At 37.8% G+C, this 20,196-nt stretch overlaps 1 protein-coding gene and 1 long non-coding RNA gene across 2 annotated transcripts; one reads left to right on the forward strand and one right to left on the reverse strand.

Annotated features, from left to right (window-relative positions):
• Nucleotides 1-253: 253 nt before the first annotated feature.
• On the reverse strand, nucleotides 254-1,222 carry LOC130054860 (uncharacterized). The gene is made up of 2 exons (XR_008803199.1): nucleotides 1,023-1,222; nucleotides 254-804 (listed from the first exon to the last, which is right to left on the reverse strand). It is a non-coding gene; the product is annotated as an uncharacterized LOC130054860 (long non-coding RNA).
• On the forward strand, nucleotides 800-18,376 carry LOC125651725 (deleted in malignant brain tumors 1 protein-like). Its single transcript, XM_048880453.2, has 22 exons — nucleotides 800-1,100; nucleotides 2,471-2,561; nucleotides 2,758-2,831; nucleotides 2,934-3,269; nucleotides 3,360-3,680; nucleotides 3,956-4,115; nucleotides 4,219-4,379; nucleotides 4,472-4,789; nucleotides 5,528-5,730; nucleotides 5,836-5,944; nucleotides 7,049-7,372; nucleotides 7,688-8,005; nucleotides 8,593-8,898; nucleotides 8,999-9,331; nucleotides 11,967-12,284; nucleotides 12,394-13,002; nucleotides 13,357-13,458; nucleotides 13,555-13,773; nucleotides 13,979-14,299; nucleotides 15,014-15,343; nucleotides 15,483-15,797; nucleotides 15,939-18,376. The coding sequence occupies exons 1-22, from the start codon at nucleotides 1,040-1,042 to the stop codon at nucleotides 16,562-16,564; spliced, it is 5,955 nt and encodes a 1,984-aa protein (XP_048736410.2). The 5' UTR covers nucleotides 800-1,039; the 3' UTR covers nucleotides 16,565-18,376.
• Nucleotides 18,377-20,196: the final 1,820 nt, after the last annotated feature.

The following is a 20,196-nucleotide window of genomic DNA, read 5'->3' on the forward strand; positions in this document are numbered from 1 at the left end:
CTCGTAGTTTTAATAGAGATGTAACAATTGTTCACTAATACTCGTAGTTTTAATAGAGATGTGACAATTGTTCACTAATACTCGTAGTTTTAATAGAGATGTGACAATTGTTCACTAATACTCGTAGTTTTAATAGAGATGTGACAATTGTTCACTAATACTCGTAGTTTTAATAGAGATGTGACAATTGTTCACTAATACTAGTAGTTTTAATAGAGATGTGACAATTGTAATTTAAAGATCTAAGTTGACAATCATTCATTCATTCTTTCTTTATTTCCTCCCATGGGAGATTGCATGAACAATACAGAAATTACATAATTAGAGTATTACACATATTCATATATACAAAGGAAAAGGATATGAGATTTGTACATAAGAAGAAAGTTGAGCACAATATAAGTACAGGCGATATATAGCTAATTAGAATTGAACACCGAAAATGGTGAAAAACCTGCAGTTATGTAAGACGTAACTGTCTGTTGTAACATGCTGCTGCATCCCTCAGGAAGCGGAAGTTCAGAAAATGCAAGCCGGGTTCGTCATAATGGGAAAGATTAACTGTGAACATTCTAGCACCTAATAGAAAAAGATATAGATCTTGATGACAGAGACCGCAAAGTTCAGCACTGAGCACAATATCAAGGTCAATTACTGTATCCACCAAGCATCTTGGATAGCGACTGTTCCTACGCAAGTGGTCGAAACGTGTTCAAAAACGTTTGTGAAATATTTGCCACAGATGAGACAAGATGTCGGAGGAAAAGAAATAAAGAAAAAAAAGAAAGAAAAGAAAAACTCCACCTGAAATCAATGCAAACTGTAGATTAACATACTTTCTCTACTTGAATACACTGACGTCGCATTGAACCGTTGAAAGTTTTATAAATAAAATAGCGAACATTTAAATTCCGGCATGGTTTCGGAACTTGTCAAACCAGTAACAGTTCAGTGAGCACGAAGTAGATGTTTACAAAACAACGGCGGGCATTGAACATGGTGCAGACATAACTTTTACCCACCTTGTGAAACTCGGACAATGCTGGACATAACACGGCTTCTGATTCCTGTATTGTTGACATGCGTCGTCATTGCTTCAGGTATGTGCTGTCGCCTTAATGACATATTTACATCGATTTTAGATTCCCACAATTGTACTAAGCACACTAAAATTATGTTGATTTAAATAATACATTTACGTTTAATTTGGTGTTATTTTTAGAAGTTATAGGATCTCTCTCTCTCTCTCTCTCTCTCTCTCTCTCTCTCTCTCTCTCTCTCTCTCTCTTCTCTGTATAGTTTTCGATTCGATGCGCTTTGATCTAGGTTTCATACACTGACGATTTCTTGAACAAGAGGAGCGAGTTAAAAGCAGCAATATATATTACGAATGAAAGCCATTGAAGTTAAAAACAATAATAGTGAGAGTATACCAATGATAGAATAACATTGCCCTAGTGAGGACCCAGGAACATAAAAATCTGAAATCTAAACTCGCCCAACTAAATCAGAAGTTATGTGTTATGAGCACTGAGAATAAAACATGATCAATGTGTGATAAGATGTTTAAATTTTTTTCCGGGTTTTACTATTTTTTAAAGCATTAAAAGTTCACTGCAACTTTTAAACGCTTGAATAAAGTACTAAAAACGCTCGAGAAACGGAGAATACCCACACTCTTTGTAGGTAAACAGGCTTTTTAAAGTGCTATTAACAGGGTATATAAATATAGAAATCAATGTCACGATTTGCACATTGCATTTAAATTAGAACATCACCCTCGTAGGGATCCGGGTTAGGGTGAACCCTCAGTACCCCCATCCACCACCCCCAGGGACCCGGGTTATAATAAACTCTCAGTACCCCCATCCACCACCCCCAGGCACCCGGGTTAGAATAAACCCTCAGTACCCCCATCTACCCCCCCCCCCCCCCCCCCCAGGGATCCGGATTAGAGTGAACCATCAGTATCCCTATCCCCCATCCCCGAGGATCCGGGCTAGGAAAAAACCTCAGTATCCCCATTCCCCACCCCCCGGGTTAGAGTGAACCCCCATCCCCCACCCCCGGGTTAGAATAAACCCTCAGTATTCCTTGTTTGCCGTGAGCGGCGAGTAAATGCGGCAGTCCTTCGGATGAGAGCGCAAAAACCGAAGCCCCGTGTCACAACAGTACAAAGCTATAAGCGCCGAGGATAGAACAAAATTTAGCAGCCCTTCATCGGCAATGGTGACGTAAAAAATTCTGGAGATGGATGTTAAACATTGTAAAACCAACCAAACCACTTTACACACAGGTTTCACCTTACGGAAGTGATTTATTTTTATTTGATTTTGAAGTGTGAACGATATTTCCTTTTATTCAGGTATGCGAAAACAAGGGTAGCGACACAAACTGTACCAAATATTTTTTACAAATGTTCTAAAGTGTATCTCAAAGTATATTCCTTATTTTATTACAATTGTATTAGACCTGTGTCCTGACGGCCAGCCCCACGTAAACTGTCTAGTGGCACCCTGTGGTGTCTCCTCTTGTCCAAAGCATCCAACGGCCACTTGTCGGTAAGAACCTGTTTCTGTGATGTCATACTAGTCAACAAAAAGTAAGTTACTAGTGTCAGATATCAGTATTTATTCATCTCTTATGTTTAAAAAAATGGAAGCGACGTTTAGAGGAAGGTGAAGAGACATAATTTATCACAAACTTGTAGTGTTTGATACACTAATGATGGATTGACTTCAAGCATGCGCATTGTAGGGATGATTATTGTGGAGGGTGTAACGCGGAATGGACGGTTAACGATACGATAGTGACCAGCAGTTGTCATATAGGTGAGTTACCAGCATCACAGAAGGAGATGTACTCGAATGTAACACATTAGAAAAGTATAATAAATCTACATGTAACTAGATCTTATATATATTCCATCTCAGAGTCGGCTGGAATCCGATTGGCACACGGAAACAACATCAGTCATGGGGTAGTGGAAATATGGCAAAACAGCCAATGGCAAACCCTGTGTGCATGGCCGCAGTTCAATCCTAGAGATGCTCTTGTGATCTGCAAACAATTAGGGTTTAGCCAAGGTACAGTTCTGCCCATGGCGGCGTATGGACGATATGCAGGAAATTACACGTATCCATTCAAGGGGTGTCCTGACGGAGAGGACAAAATACAAGACTGTAAATTTGACAAAATGTATACACCAAATGTGTGTGCTACACAAGATGTCCATTATGGTTCTGTCAGTTGCTTTGATAACCAACAAGGTTAGTATTTATCACATACCCCGAATATTGACAGTACAGTAGTAACTCTAGGATGTTCTATAAATAGATCTATGTAATTATCATTTGTAGACGATGACTTGAAACTTTCGATATCAAACGAAGTTAGCGATGTCTCACAACCAAGCAGTGGGAAAGTTGAAATATTTCAGCAGCAAGTATTCGGCCAGATATGTTCTACCTACTTTACTGAAGAAGAAGCCAATGTCACGTGCAAACAGATGGGATTTTCTGGTGGAGTCGCCATGATCCACGAAGCAGCGGATAGTCTCCCTTTCTTGTTGACGGGCATTTATTGCAATGGCACCGAAAACAAGCTTTCCGCATGTTACAAAGAGCTACAGATTTGTTATAGCAATCGGAGAGCAGGTGTTTTATGTTACAATTCATCAGGTATGTCCTTTTATGTACCGGTAATGCTAGTAATATTTTCTGTGCTAAAATTCGCTTCATATAGTCCTCACTGTAACACTGATCGTTTAATGGAAAATCAACTACGCTGTTATCCAAAACTGTATACATTGATGAGAATCACCTCAGAGATCATTACAAGGAATTTAAAGAAAATTTTGTTTGCCCAACTATCTATATTGTATTGCTTATAGGAGTTATGAGATTGATCACTGTTCGTTATCTTCACCTTTCATAAAACCAAACAATACTTCCAGGAGTTAGCATCTCTCTCGCTGATAGCAAGGCAGATCATGGCGGAATTGTCGTTATATCTGTTGATGGTACTGAGGGTACAATTTGCAGTCAAGGCTGGTCCAACTTAGACGCCCAAGTACTATGTCGACAGATAGGATATGTTACTGGAATTTCATATTCGTAAGTACTCTATCGACATATGGGTTATACGTTACTGTTCCTCGTATTCAAATATCGAAATGAAGTTGACAGAAAGTATATAGTTTGCGTTTTTAACGAGCAGAGCCAAATCTTCTAAACAAGAAGGTGAAGTCTACTTGTCCAATGTGAATTGTATTGGAGTTGAAGAGTCCGTGATTGCATGTATTGGATCGGGATGGAAGAACGTGAATCGATCCATCTGCGATCATGGAAACGATGCGGGCGTATATTGCTATAAGAGTGGTCAGTATAAAGACAGTAAGGAGGGAAACAATGAGTTACTTTACACCCGAATAATAAATTGTTAGTTTACCATACCTCTGTTGATATTTCAGTGCGAGTGTCTGCTGGATACCAAAGGGAGAATGTAACACTTGGTATTGTTCAAGTTTACCAGAAATACTTCTGGACTACTCTATGTGCTGATAGGTTCGATCAGGCGGATGCTGATGTCGTATGCAAACAGTTGGGGTATTCGGCTGCAAGAGTCCTTCTTCCCGGTCAATTTGGAAGATCACTGAATTATCTTCACACAGTATCCATTAATTGCACCGGAAATGAAACCGACATCTTGGACTGTGAGCATGATATTGGCTTTTGTTCTTCGTATAACTACGCATCTGTACTTTGTTCCCACCAAAACACCGATACAGGTAAACAGTCTCTATCATCTCAAGAATGTTCTCGTATTCATTATCTATCATTAAAGGTTTACTTTTACCTATTAAATTGATATCTTTTTTAACATTTCATTATGCTTATGTATTTGCCAGTTCATCAAATGACACTCACACCACGTGTCTTTTTAAATGATGGTACAGCACTCGTTAAAATACATATATTTCCATTCTGATTCATTTCAAAATTAGGGATTATCTCCCTCATGCATAGCTCTTATCCTTGGACGAATTTGGCTCCACTTGTTTGGCACGCTGTTTTTGGCTATATTTAGATCTAAAACTTCATAGTTATTTCGGATTTCAAACATTTCGGTTGAGCATCACTGAAGAGACATTATTTGTCGAAATGCGCATCTGGTGCATCAAAATTGGTACCGTATAAGTTTTACATGTATTATTTTGCAAGTGTACGAGTAACTATACATTTCCAGAAATTTCCATAAATTTTACTATCAACTTTATGTAATAGCCGTTGTTTTATTTAAACATGATTGGTTAGTTTAGAATTGTGATGACACAAAGCAATCATAGTCATATCTCTGAAACGTTTAAACTTTACGGGTCAAACTCTTGATGGAATGTACTTGTACAAATATTCTGTTTTTGAAGTAGATGCACTCACAATTGTTAAATAATAAATTTCTCTATGATTGAAGATAATTAAGATTATGATATGTACCACGGATAAAGCATGCATAAAACTTTATTTAGACCTCGGCGTTTACATTGAGCACTCGGACAATGGTAGAGTGATGGTGAGACAGTTTGGTGTTAAAGGGACGGTATGTCGTCGTGGCTGGGACAATGTGGCTGCGATGGTTCTCTGTCAAGAACAAGGATTTAAGGGTGGAGTTATGTTCAGCTCCTCTGATGAACTTGCACGATATCAGCCTATATGGGTGGGAAGTATTAAGGTACACGATTTTAGTACCCTAACCCAACAAGATTTTCGGATTTGTAAATCCTGACCAAAAACCCAAGCAAAAGATAATCATGAAATTTCTTTTGATTTCTTTCAGTGTTCAGGCCAAGAGAAACATATAATGGACTGTGCCTTTAATTATTCAGTGCCCAGGGAGTGTGGATATGATAGGTCATCCGCTGGTGTCCTTTGCTACAATACTACAGGTTTGATATCTTACATAAGGCCTTCCAACGGTTTGATGAAATTTCCATGGGAGCACATTGTGCTCCTTCGTTAGCTGGCCTGTATTTATATTCTTGTAAGGCAGAATTTATTCAAAATATTCTACATAGGACGAAAAAAAAATCTCTTGTTGTAGCCTTCACCTTGACATTTAGATTCATCAACAATGTCTTATCTATTATCAATGTATATTTCAATCATATTTCGATTCGATATATCCCAGTCAACCTGAAATTAAAAACACCACAGAGTCTTCAACATCTACACCATGAAATGGTGAAGATAACGAACATTCATTAATCTCATAACGTCTAAAAGGAATACAAATCATATTTCGATATTCTACTCAACATAGATCATAATGACAAACTAACACATCGTTACAATGATGTATCTTCCCACATTTATGTAGCAATATTCCGTTATCACCTTCTTGTGGTGTTTATGTCTCTCAATTGATTCCATATATGAGAGCATGTTTTGCTTATAATCAATTTTTTAAGCAAACGGGCTGCTGACAAATAAGTTATTTTTCCAGGGTTTTAACAATCTCTTTTAAAGTAATGATTTCGCAAAATCCTTGTTATAGTAATAAAATTTGCAAATACAACCTGTCATATGGTCGAATGCTCTGTGAATTGTTAGATTGTTCTTTACGAACTGATTTGACTACGGATTACTCCGTTTACCCGATAGAGATACAGAGCTCACAGTGGTTGTGACCGGTCAACAGGGGATGCTTACTCCTTCCAATGACCGATCCCATCCTGTCACATCCATAGTGCAAAAATGTAACCTCTCTTGCACTGTGGGAATCGTGTACATAATAGACAATTGCACAATGTGCTTTCAATAGTTGAGTATCCCAATTAAGGTATTTTCTTGTACTCCGATTTGGCGATAATCTCCTACTTGGTATAAACATGCATCACGACCATACCTGTTAAGTCTTCTTATAGGTTATCACCAAGTCACTATATTTTAATCGTTACTTATTCAACTATCTCACGTTGAAATGGCCATATTTACCACCAAAAAAATTCAAAGTGAAATAATTGAATAAGTCACAATTAAAACTATTCCAGGTGTAAAAGTTCGTCTGGGAGGAGGCATACGCTCGAACCAAGGCAGAGTAGAAATATCACGTGACTCGGTCTGGGGAACAGTATGCCACAATAGATGGTCGACCAGTGACGCTGATGTAGTCTGCCGACAGCTCCATTACGCCAGTGGAACGTCATATCGTGGCTCGTACCATGGTCCAGGAACAGGTCCAGTGCTGATGGACAAAGTTAGCTGCAGCGGATCTGAAAACTCGATATTTGAATGCCCTAATCTGGGATGGAACCAGTCAGCTGACGCCTGTAAAGATCACTCCCAGGATGCCGGAGTCTATTGTATGCCATGGGGTACGTGTATTCAATAGAGAACATTGTCATGTATTGCTTGGTCTGTATAATGATAAATTTCACAAGTTTTTCGTAAAGTTCGGAAATCGAAAAAGTTATTCAAAGTATTTTTGGTTTTATAAAACACTTTTTTATTTCATATTTGAAAATAATTTTAAATATAACATATTAATGTTGGTGTCCAAGAACAATGAATTGACATAAGGAGACTACTTGGAGCAAACAAATCTATTCGCTATAAAAGTTATCTATTTATAATCAACCAAAATATATGATACTTGATCATCACTGACGAAGATGAATATTGGTTTTCAGTGAAACTGTCACAACATAACTATGGGACAGTCTTGGTTTGGAAGAAAAATAATTATGGACCAGTTTGTGCTGAAGGGTTTGATGAAAACGCTGCACGTGTAGTATGCAAAGAATTAGGATATGCCTATTCCATCAAGTTCTGCTGCTCAGGATTGGGACCAAGGCCAAAAGATCTGGATCTCGCTATGTCCGATGTTCAATGTGGTGGGACAGAAATTGGTTTGAGGCAGTGCAAAAATGAATACCTGGATCCTAGCTGTAATTCCGAAGATTACGCCTCCGTGTTTTGTTCTTCGACAGATCCAGTACAGAGTACAGGTAGCGAATACTTAAGGACAGATAAACAAATAAACAAATTGTATACTGCATCACATGAGTAATTATGATAAAAAAAATAAAACAGAATGTCTAAATAGGCAGTGTATATATATATATATATATATATATATATATATATATATATATATATACATGTGTATATCATTATTGTTATTACAGTAACTTGATTCGAAGTGTCAGATCACGTCGAGTTTGATCTGATGATCTGCAGCTGTCAACGAGACGCGATCCAACTCTTCGGATCAAGTTATTGCAGTAATGATATCATTTACTCCATTATGTATTTTTAAATCCACATCCCCTCTGTCGGCGCTGGTTCGAATCCTGCTCGCGCCGATAAGTGAGAAAGTTTCCCAGTTTACTTTCGGAAGGTCGGTGGTCTCTTCCCATGTATATTGTATCTGGGTTCTCTCTTCCACCAATAAAAACTGGGCGCCACCAGATAACTGAAAAATTGTTGAGTGTGGCGGAAAACATCAATCAATCATGAAAATGTTGTAATCATCGCTGTAATAAATGGAGATTTCTATATATGAAATTCATAAGTTAATTTCTTTTTGTTTCAGTTAGAATTATTTTGGACCAATCACGCATCGTTAAAATAACGTTTATAAATCGCAATGGCTTCCTAAGTGCTGCAGATTTTACAGACAGTGACGCCACAGTTATTTGTCGAGAAAACGGTTTTCAGTCTGGCCTAGCTCTGCGACACCTTCGACCAAAAAGTGGAGAAAATTTCTTTTGGCTTAGGAATACGTCGTGTACTGGTACAGAAAGCAAATTCAACGACTGTCCAAATGCGAGAAGAATCGGGGAACTGGGACATTTTGATGACAGTATCGCAGCTGCTGTTTCATGTTTTAATACGAAAGGTATGTACATGTAAATAATTTATATTAAAAAAGCATTCAATCATATTTCACGTACATACATATATTAACTCGAAGTTATGAACCGAACATTTTTTATCAGAACCACAAATAACTCGACTGAAGCTGTCCTACGGAAGTAAACTCAATGAAGGACATGTTGAAATAAACTTAAATGGAACTTGGGGGTCCATATGTGCTGGTAACTTAACTGACGCGGATGCCAAGGTGATATGCAGACTCAGTGGTCACCGAGATGGTGTAAGCATGCCAGCTGGTTCCTTTGGCCAAAATTCCCCGTTGGGTTACTCTTTTGTGGATTTCTTGAAATGCGCTGGTGACGAGAAGAGACTTATCGACTGTGTTGTATCATTGTCGTCTAGTCAATCATTCTGTTCTCGGAGCATGATGTCAGCTGTCAGATGCTATGAAACTGGTACGTACGATCTTCGTATTGATAAATAGCAAGATAGAGAGCATTGTAGCAACTACTGAAATAGCGACAGACACTTTGTCTATGTATGATCAGTTTTAGCTGAAAGCTCAAGTGAGCTTTTCTGATCGTCTGTTTGTTGTCCGTCGTCTGTCCGTTTGTTTGTCCGTCTGTCCATCTGTCTGTAAACTTTTTTTTTTTTTTTTTTTTTTTTTTTTTTTTTTTTACATTTTCGACTTCTTCTTCAGAACCACTAGGCTGATTTCAACCAAACTTGGCCAAAAGCATTCTTGGGTGAAGGGCTTTCAAGTTTGTTCAAATGAAGGGCCATGTTTCTTTCAAAGGGGAGATAATTATAGAAATTTAAAATTAGAGTGGTCCATTTAAAAATCTTCTCAAGAACCACTGGGCCAGAAAAGCTGAGATTTACATGAAAGCTTCCTGATATAGTGTGAATTCAAGTGTGTTAAAATCATGTCCCCCCAGGGGTTGGATGGGACCACAATAGGGATCAAAGTTTTACATGCGAATACTGTGGAATCATTAGAATTCGTTGTGGCTCAATTTTCGTGGAATTCGTGGGTACCCCTCACCCACGAATTTACATCCTCAACGAATGTTGTTGTTGTTGTCGGTTCTTTTTTATTTCCGTGCAGAATTACGGGTAGTTTTCACACTAGTGGGCCCCCTTCCAGGTATCTGACTAGCTGCACGCAGGGCAGATCTCACCTCAGATCTCCATTCTTTCCGGTCTTGAGGGTCGGTAGTTGAGAGCTTCCATTCTCTACGATCTTTCTCCGTCAACTCTCTCCAAGATAGCATTGGCTGACCAACTCTACGTCTCCCAGGAACTTGTATGTTTAGAGCGCACTTGACTGCAATGCTGGATCTGACAACGTGGCCATACCAGCGGAGTCTCCTTTCCCTTAAGATGAGGTCGAGGTCATCGATGCCAAGCCGCCCCAGCAATTCAGTTGAACTTACAGTGGCCATATCTTCAGGCTTGATGTTACAGATCTGTCTTATCATGGCCCTGTCATTGCGTAGTAGGCGATGAAGATTGGCTTGGTCAGTGCCCAGGTCTCACTGGCATGGAGCATAGCGCTCCGTTCGCAGGTGTTATACACTCGACCACGGGTCTTATGCGACAGGTGGCGTGATGTGAGGACTGGTAGCAGCTTCCTGAACTTTTTCCAAGCGGTCTTCACACGCGCAGTGGCTGCAAGGTCACAGCCACCAGCTGCGGAAAGCATGTCTCCGAGGTAGCAGGAGGAGCCTACAACCTCCAACTTGTCCAGACCAACTTGGATATCACTCTGTGGCCTGTCGTCAAGAGGGCGAGCAGTTCCTCTGCATCTTGAACATCTGAAGTCAGGGTCCACAGACAGGCGCAAGAGCCCACTGCATTTCTTGTGCACTCAGTGCCTGCAGCCATTGCAGAAAATACTATTGCTGTCTACAGTCAGTCAAAATCAGTGTGCCAAGAACGGCCTAACAATTGGTATGAAACCGTCAGACAGCAATTGACCCAATGATTAGTTGTATTGGCAAACTAGATCGTTATAACGACCATAAAATTTGCGAAATACTAATGTTAAACAAAACTGTTGGAACCCCTGCACCATGAACTTGTTTGTCAGTAGTTTGCCTCGATTTAAAACTGACAATACGCAGAACAAGCTGTTGTGTATCAAATCAGTTGAGATATATATACACCATATGCAGGTGATGATGGAATATTGCTACATAAATATTGGAAGTTGACGATGGAGAAGTTGAAATCATCCCTTTTGTCATAAAACTGAGTTCTTAGTTTGCCGTTAATATCTACTTTCAATAAAATATCTAAGTATGAAGCAGAGTGGACGACTCTCTGGTGTCTTTTATTTCGAGTTCACTGGGATATATTGAATCGACATATGAATGAAAATCATTATTGTTAATAAAAGAAAGGTGAAGATAACTCCTATAATCAATTCAAAATAGATAGGTGGGCAAACACAGACCCCTGAACACACTAGAGGCGAGGCCAGGTGCCTAGGAGGAGTAAGCATCTTCAGTCGACCGGTCACACCTGCCATGAGCTTTATATCCTGATCTAGTAAACGGAGTTATCCGTAGTCAAAAGCAGTGTGCCAAGAACAGTCTAACAATCGGAATGAAACACGTCATACATGTGATACAGTCACTGGCTTTGATGTAGTCGCTGATATAGTCGCTTGTTGTGATGTAGTCACTGAGTGATCAAATTAAATTGTTGTCTCCACAGGTACATGCAAGGTGAAGATAATGAACAGTGATCAATCTCACAACTCCTATAAGCAATACAAATAATCCGTGGGACACCAACCGATCTGTAGGAGCCTGTGTTCTTTACAGACTCCACAGAGTGACACGTTTTTATACTCGTGTGAATTTTCATTTTAATAGCACTTGTGTCCGGGCATAAAACTGGCGATTGTTTTATTAACTACCATATACATTCTTTTGAAAATATCACCAGTGAATCTAGTATTGATGGACTGGAACAGAAATTACCCAAAGCAATTGCTATTAATGAACAAACACATAGAACTTTCTTAACTTTCTTCACATTCATGATAAATTGTTTTGACAGAGTACATGTTTGTCTTTGTAGTCCGTCTTACTGGCAGTGATCGAGTGGATTATGGTCGTCTGGAACTCTGGAATAAGGACGGTTGGTATTCCGTATGCGATGAAAATTTTGACGACCAAGACGCGACTGTTGTCTGCAGGTCTTTAGGATTTACATTGGGAAAAGCTCAGTGTTGTTCCGCTTTAGGAAGCAATGGCACTGTCAATCCAATACTATTTAGCAACTTCAATTGTAATGGAAACGAGTCCAGTCCACAGCTGTGTACACACGAGACAGCTGGACAGTGTAGGACGGGGAAATATGCATCCGTGCTTTGTTTGGCGACGCCTGCTGAAGAAGGTGAGCAACGTCTACCGTGGGTTTTCTCTTTTCAACGTATCATGATTTGTTGAGTTCCTATGTATCATGATTTGTTGAGTTCCTATGTATCTATTGTTATTTACTTCAGATTTGACGATTCACCTGGAGAGTTTTTATGGACCCGTCATAATTTCTAGATATGGTCTTCCTGGGTACGTCTGCAGTAAACATTTTGATAACTTTGATGCCACTATGGTCTGTAAGACACGGGGATTCCTGAGAGGATATGCAGTGAATGTTTACAACGATGACACGCTTCCGATTGTTCTGGGAAATTTAACGTGTAATGGAGCCAACGAGATTGAAAGATGCACCTTTTCTAAGTTCAGTGGGGATCACGGATGCTCCAATAGTGACACCGTTGCTGGGGTGATTTGCTCAAATTCAGAGAGTATATCGTTTAAGTTGCAAAGTTACAGTAGAACAAAAGGCACCCCAATACTCCAGGTTGATAGCAATATCCTGTATTTAGACGACACATATTTCGACGAAGCCGCAGTCAATCTATTTTGTCTGAATGCGGGATTTGCTGGCGGATCAAAATTATCTCAGTCCGTTAGCATACCATCAATAAAGCACATTGTCACAGACATAAGGTGCTCTGCTGATGCTCCCTTAATTACTCACTGTAAAGGAAACTGGGACCCGAAGAAGTCGAAGTCCGTACCAATATTTGAAATTTCCTGTTTTCATCAAGGTAACTGACGTATTATAAATTATAACTAAAAATGAAATCTGTCCGACTGATGTTTGAATAACAAAGTAAATACAATATTTATATAATGTTTTCCAGATCCACTTTTACTTTCTCATCAACCTCATCTTTCGATAATTTTAATGATACTTGACATACGGTTGAATAATTTCTGACATACATGTAGTAGCAAGGATATAAGACATTTTGTTTTGGACAACGAAATTGTAAACTTGTAATTTCCATTCACGTGTTACATGTAACTGTTGTTGGATGGGGGTATTATGGAATTTGTTTAGTTATTTCGCCCTCGTGTGCGTGTTTTCACTAAACAGGAATAATATATCTCATTTACAGTACGTTTGCAAAATGGAGGTGCTTCCTATGGTGCTGTTGAAGTATATAACAACAATTTATGGGGAACATTATGTCCAGAATCTTTTGGACAATCTGATTCCGGTAGGGATCCTTATAAACTATTATGTGTAGTGTACTGTTAGACGAGGCTGTATGACGGTTAAAATTGTTTCTTGCATTCTTTTTCATTATTTACAGATGTGGTTTGTTCCACACTTGGGTATAGCAAAAGTTTGCCAATATGCTGCTCTCCCTTTGGAGCATTACCAAGTAAACAATTATTTAAAGATATTCAGTGCAGTGGTTCAGAGAAAAATATTATGAAATGTCCCCATACATTTCAATCTTATGGAGTTCAGTGTCGGAAACCCCTGGAATACGCCTCTGTTCTATGTTATAATGGAGAACTCGCACAAGGTAAGTGTTTGATTGATTGTATATTGTTTAATTATCCTTCTCGAGAATATTTCACTCATATGGAGACTTCGCCCCCCATATTTCGATTCAAATTTCAAACCATGTAAACTTGCAGAGCTAATACCAAACAACCTTTTGATAGAATTATCACGCAGAGTTCGGGAGCTTAAAGGTCATTTTGAATTATTTACATTGGTTTATTTAGATTACAATGTCAAGATAAATGGCGGGAAATATTTCGGTGACGTCATAGTTGATTATATGGGTGTGAAAGGTCGAATTTGTCAAGATGACTGGGATGATGATGACGCGCAGGTGGTGTGTCGTCAAAATAACTACATCCGGGGACTCGCCTATTCCCATTACGTGGAGGAGGGAAAACAAGGGAGTGGACCATATTGGATCTCGAACGTTCAGTGTGACGGTCACGAGAGCTCCATTCAGAAGTGTCCGCAGACAACTATAGGAAATGTGGCTGAGTGTAAATCTCTACACTATGCTGGAGTTTTCTGCTTCAATGATCAAGGTATTCGTTATATTATTAAAGGGGCATGGACACGATTTGAGCGGGAAATTTTCAAAATCTTATTTTTCCATTTTTATTGTTTACAATGCTTTAACTAAAATATTTGTAATGACCAACCAAAATTCAAATATCAATTGTTGAGTTACAAGTGACATATAACACTCGCAATACTTTGTTATGTAAACAAGGCTCGTGTCATGTTTTTATTTACATATACATAGATTGCTTGACAGAAAATATCATGTTTAAAACAAAATGAGATGTGACAAACATTAATAACTATTCAATTGTCTTTACAATTGACTTATGAATAGAAATATCAGCTTTAATTAAACGAAATGTTTACTATTACATTTGTTTAACGTACATGTATGTAAACAAAAACATGACATGAGCCTTGTTTACATTACATAGGATTGTGAGCTCTGTATATCCCATGTACCTCGACAGCTGACATTAAAAATGTTGCTGAGCATTAAAAATATCTTAGTTATACATTCTGAACACTAAAAATGGAAAAGTAAAATTTGAAAATCTTCAGTTCAAATCGTGTCCATGTCCCTTTAACTGATGAATGCTAAATTCTCGATTTTCCACGAATCGTTTATCAAATAGTGGATTTCTTACATATGAAAATATTACGTGTAAATGATAGTTATACAGAAGATATAGTATGAAAACAACATGAAATATTGACTAAATAATCATTTTCAGGTATATATTATCGCATATCCGGCGGGGACCCATCGGGCAGATCCGGTAGGGCAGAAATCTTTTTCGATGACAAATGGGGCACACTGTGTAGCACAAACTGGGGCACAGAAGAAGCAGCTGCCCTCTGTAGACAAATGGGCTTCCATGGTGGCGATCCCATTGATGGCCCTTATAAAGTACCCGGTAGGGGTATTGTTTATAAGACGTCTTATCAGTGTATCGAGACGAGTCAGACTCTCAATGATTGTCCGCACAGTGGATGGCAGGAAGTCGTCGATGGAGAATGCACACAACACCGAAACGATGCTGGGGTGTTTTGTTATCAGAATGGTAATCATCACTTATTTCAAACTGGTATACATGAACACACACATGGATCTGTCAAATTTCTAACATTGTAATACAATTAATTCATAAGATAGTCAATATCAAAATTATGTAAAAGTACATGTTATTCTTTCAACTTCAGTACGAATATACAACAGCATTGGTAGAAGTAAATCGTCTGGTCCAGTGTTATTGTTTCGAGACAATGGATGGCATCTGCTTTGTGATGATGGCTTTACAGACCATGCAGCTACTGTAGTGTGCCAGGAGCTAGGATTTCCCTACGGTTATGCTTCGTGTTGTTCTGCTGACGGACCACTGGGGTTTCCAATCTGGATGAACCACACTCTAGATTGTTCATCTGGAACACATGTCGAAGATTGTCTCCAAGAAAAGATATGTGCCAAAAAGAGTTATGCTTCCGTATCATGCACATATCAACCAAAGCCAAATGTTGGTAAGAAAAGTTCTCATTTTCTTTTGTAGACTTCTGTAGACCAACTATATTCCAAGCTTTATTAATTGATAAATGAAAGCAGGGAAATGTTGAAAAAGTACATAAGATATATAAGATTTATAAACGATTTCATACTTTCAGACACATCACCAAAACCAGACGCCCCGTTACCTGTAAAAGCAGAAAGCGATAGAACAGTTGTGGCAGTGGTGTCAACCATTGCTGCTTGTTTATTGATTGTAATAATAATCATAATATTTATGAAGTGTCGGAAATCTAATAGTAAGGCAACAGACGGTGATGCACATGGCATGTTCAGGGAAGACGTTCTCAATAAGGCGCGTGACGGCTCTATACATGCACATAATCCACTCCATAATTTGTATGATAATGCAGACGTCACCATACAAAATGACAGCGTCCAGTACCATCCTAACAATGACGAGACGAATTCAGCATTAGCTTTCTCTAACATCAACTACGATTCAATGCATTTTTCATTAGATCATGGAGAGAGTGACAATGAGATAAGCGATGATCATGCCATTGAACATAAAGACACGAAGCCTCTTGGAGTCAAACCAAATTTTGAGGATTCTTCCTATGCTTCAATGAGTCCAAATTATTCGGCATCTGGTATAAATGTTTATGATAGTTTACGGAACAAGACGTACCATAGCTGTGTTACTGTGGAAACGACGGGTCATCCCAAGGACCAGCTCACTCGGTCCTTGTCAGAATGTAGGGAAATTTCTCCGCCAGAGTAAATAGTGATCTACTTTTGTGTCCATAAGCACCTGTGATGAGGATGATGTGCTTTTGGGGGATTGAGTCTGTGTTTGTCTCTAGGGGCATTCGAACTACTGATTATACATTCAATGTAGCATTTACTTCTTGGATATTTTTGAAATGTTAGTTTTACATTGCTAAACTTGAATATGACATCATTTTGCAAGCTTAGCCCCGACTAGGTGTGCAACTAAATTTTAACACCCATCCACCCCACTCACCTTCAAAATACCCCGCTTTATTTGACAAAATCGTGATGTCATCGCTAGATCTTGATCACCAGGGCGTACTATTTCCCTGTTGCACCTCACGCTCTAGAACGTCTACGCAATTTTTTTTTTACATTTTGTGTCACCGCCAATTTGACGAAATTACTATACATGAAATGAGAAGTCTGACTGATTTTGTAGATGGCTTCAGAAATAGTTCAATACCTTTCAGAGTTTTAAGTTTTTAAAACGTGGTTAAAATTGCAAACGAATTCCATATTACAAATGAGTGGATTGTAAATCACAAAGAGTTCTAATTCCCTAGATCCTACACCATACATCCATTACCTCATCACAGAACGTATTATCCGGATCAGGGTGCATCAGTCTTCCCAGATGGATTAGAAATAATAGTGTAGGAGCTTTAAACCATCAATGCATAGAGTATGTAATTCAATTCCATTTGTTATACAGGGTATATTTTATAGCTTTAAAGACACTTGGTACGAACAAATTGATGCATGGGTTGATACATACTTTTGTCTTGATTTGGTTGTAATAATTACCATTATGAAATATCTTAAAGATAAGGGACTTGCAATTTTCCTATGATGTTCAAATGGTGAAGTACATTTATTTACCACTCCCTATGTAAAACCTAACTTTCCCCACTGTTTTTGACTTTATTGAAAAATCAAGACAAATTGTATTCATTTTACTAATAAAAGCATGAATTTAGTTTTCATTTTTGAACGAATTTTGTTTGTAGCAAGTGTTGTCAATGTTTCCATTTAGCTTTGCTGGTCGAAGCAAAAATAGGATGATAATGTGACTGTTAGAACATGTCAGAACACTTCCTTTACAGATTTTGTTTTTATTTTTACAAACTTGGACCGCTATAATTGTTAAAAATAAAACTGTTCATTAAAATAACTCTTAATGATGCTACTTCTCTCACATTTGTCCTATTTTACTGAAAAATAGTACAAATCAAAATTACACAAAGGCGCGTGATTTTGTGCAATAATCCTACTTTGTCTAATAATGTGAGCGATGTTTCTTAAATGGAGAAACACTTTGTGCATTGCACAAATTCAACAAGCAATTTATCTTCACCGTTACTAAAATAAATTGCAAAAATATTTTAAAATTTTGCTCTTTGTACCGTGTACGCATTTTGTCTAATATCATACAATAGTTTAGAACTTAAAACAATGTGGGAGTTATTAGATTGATCACTGTTCGTTATTTTTCGCCTTTTGCACTGAAGTATTTTTACAAATGCGACTTTTCCATTTTATATGTATGAATTTACATGTATATATATTAGCATGTTTTTTCCCATTTGATTTTGCGTCTAGACAGTTATTTCTGCTTTCACTGAGAGAGAGAGAGATGATCCCTCATTGTTTTATATCAAAAAACTACTTCATTATCCACTACCTCTGTGAAAATGAAAGGGTATTCTTCAATATTACATTTGTTGTTTTAAACTATATGGTTGTTTTTATTACACTGTAATTATGAAATTCGATTCTTTAAAGTACTGCTTGCATATCAAATAAAGCAAACCAAGCTACACTTCTTGTTTTGCTTACTACCTACATACATGGAATTTCCTATTTCATGATATACATGAAATCAACTGACGAACTAGAGACAGATTCTTTCCCCATTATTTGATCCCACCTCTGGTGCGTCCAGGGTTCCATGTTTGCCCAACTATCTATTTTGTATTGCTTATAGGAGTTACGAGATTGATCACGGTTCGTTATCTTCACCTTTCACTAAAATACTAAAATTTATTTAGTTTGGCGTAATTATCGATAATGAAAGAGTAGATTTTATCATATCACAGTGAAATGGGTTTTTTTTTCTATTTGTGTTGTAAAAGATCACTTGTTGAATGTAACTCGTCAATGATTTTTTTAAAAATGCAATTTAAAGATGTTTTGTTTTATTTATATTGTTTCATTGCAGAAAGGTTGGTGGCTATAGTACTCAATATGTCTCAAGAGTAAATACGAATTTCTAAAAATACAAGGTATCTTTTAACATTTGATCAACTATACCCCATCCTGAGGCCTCAGTTTCATATTGCTCATTATAATTTATAATTATACAAACACTTTTATTTGCTTGATTTCCACGAGTAAAATGATTTTCTAAACTATTTTGCATTTTAACATATTATTAACTATGAGTCACTCGTAGACCTTAAACCAGGGTTCATAAATTGCACATTTCTCATCAAAATCGTGTAAAGAATTTTGTCTGCGTGATGTCCAGTATGAAAGAAGAATTTGTTTTAATTTTCAATACATAATGTATATGACAAATTTAGCTCCACCATGGTACCTGAACCCTAGAGTCCTGAATTACAAATTTTGATAGAGGGATCAATGGCTATTACATTCATGCCTGCCAAGCATGCTGCCTCTTTAATGTCCAAAACTAAAGAAAATCTCTTAAGATACATCCCAGTAGCTAAGTACTTCGTTACTGGCTTGAAAATACGGATGTATATTTAATTGCTGTTATAAAATTTAGAAATTCATTTCAAAATTAAGGATTATCTCCCTCACGCATAGCTGTTATCCTTAGACGAATTTGACTCCACTTTTTTGGCACACTGTTTTTCCCTATAATAGCTCTAAAACTTCATTGTTATTTCGGATTTCAAACATTTCGGTTGAGCATCACTGAAGAGACATTGTTTGTCAAAATGCGCATCTGGTGCATCAAAATTTGTACCGTATAAGTTTTACATATAAAGCGTTTTCTATGTATGACCAAATTAGCCCCACCCTGAGTTCTGAAAATAGAATGTCCAGGGGACAATAATTCCACAGTTTTGCTAGACGGTTTAATGCTCATCATAAGCATACTTCCTTGATGTACAGAGGTACAGTGGTAGATTTTGTATGTGCATTTGTCATATATAACCAACTTTCTTCCACTCTGGGGCATGAATCCCAAATCCAAGAGTCATGAACATACAGTTTTGGTAAAGAGTGCATTATTTTAACCATGCCAATAGTGTGATTCCTTGATGTCCAGGGATAAAGAAGACATTTTCTAAGATTACTTTACCTTTGATGGTTTTAACCACACTCCACAAGCCTCCATGAGATCATGAAATTCACGATTTTGTTCCCCTTGACTCAGATATTTTGTACAAAAATTGGTTGAAATTGAAATTCGTTCAGCCGTTCTTGATAAGACGAATGTTCAAAAGTTTGCACGACCACCAATGAACAACGACCGACGACTTACTCATCTGAGTAAGTCAGGTAACCTAAAAATATACATATATTTTAGGGATCTGAGAAGCCTGGAAAAACAACCCCCGGAGACAATATTCTAATCAAATTTATGCCAAATAGATACAAAACTCTGCC

This window comes from Ostrea edulis, chromosome 5 (assembly GCF_947568905.1).
Source record: "Ostrea edulis chromosome 5, xbOstEdul1.1, whole genome shotgun sequence".
Lineage (NCBI taxonomy): Eukaryota > Metazoa > Mollusca > Bivalvia > Ostreida > Ostreidae > Ostrea > Ostrea edulis.

Coding starts and splice junctions, on each gene's coding strand:
- LOC125651725 (XM_048880453.2), top strand. CDS start 1,040: ATGCTGGACATAACACGGCTTCTGATTCCTGTATTGTTGACATGCGTC. Junction 9,332..11,966: donor TGTCAGATGCTATGAAACTG/GTACGTACGATC, acceptor TTGTCTTTGTAG/TCCGTCTTACTGGCAGTGAT. Junction 13,459..13,554: donor TTTTGGACAATCTGATTCCG/GTAGGGATCCTT, acceptor CATTATTTACAG/ATGTGGTTTGTTCCACACTT.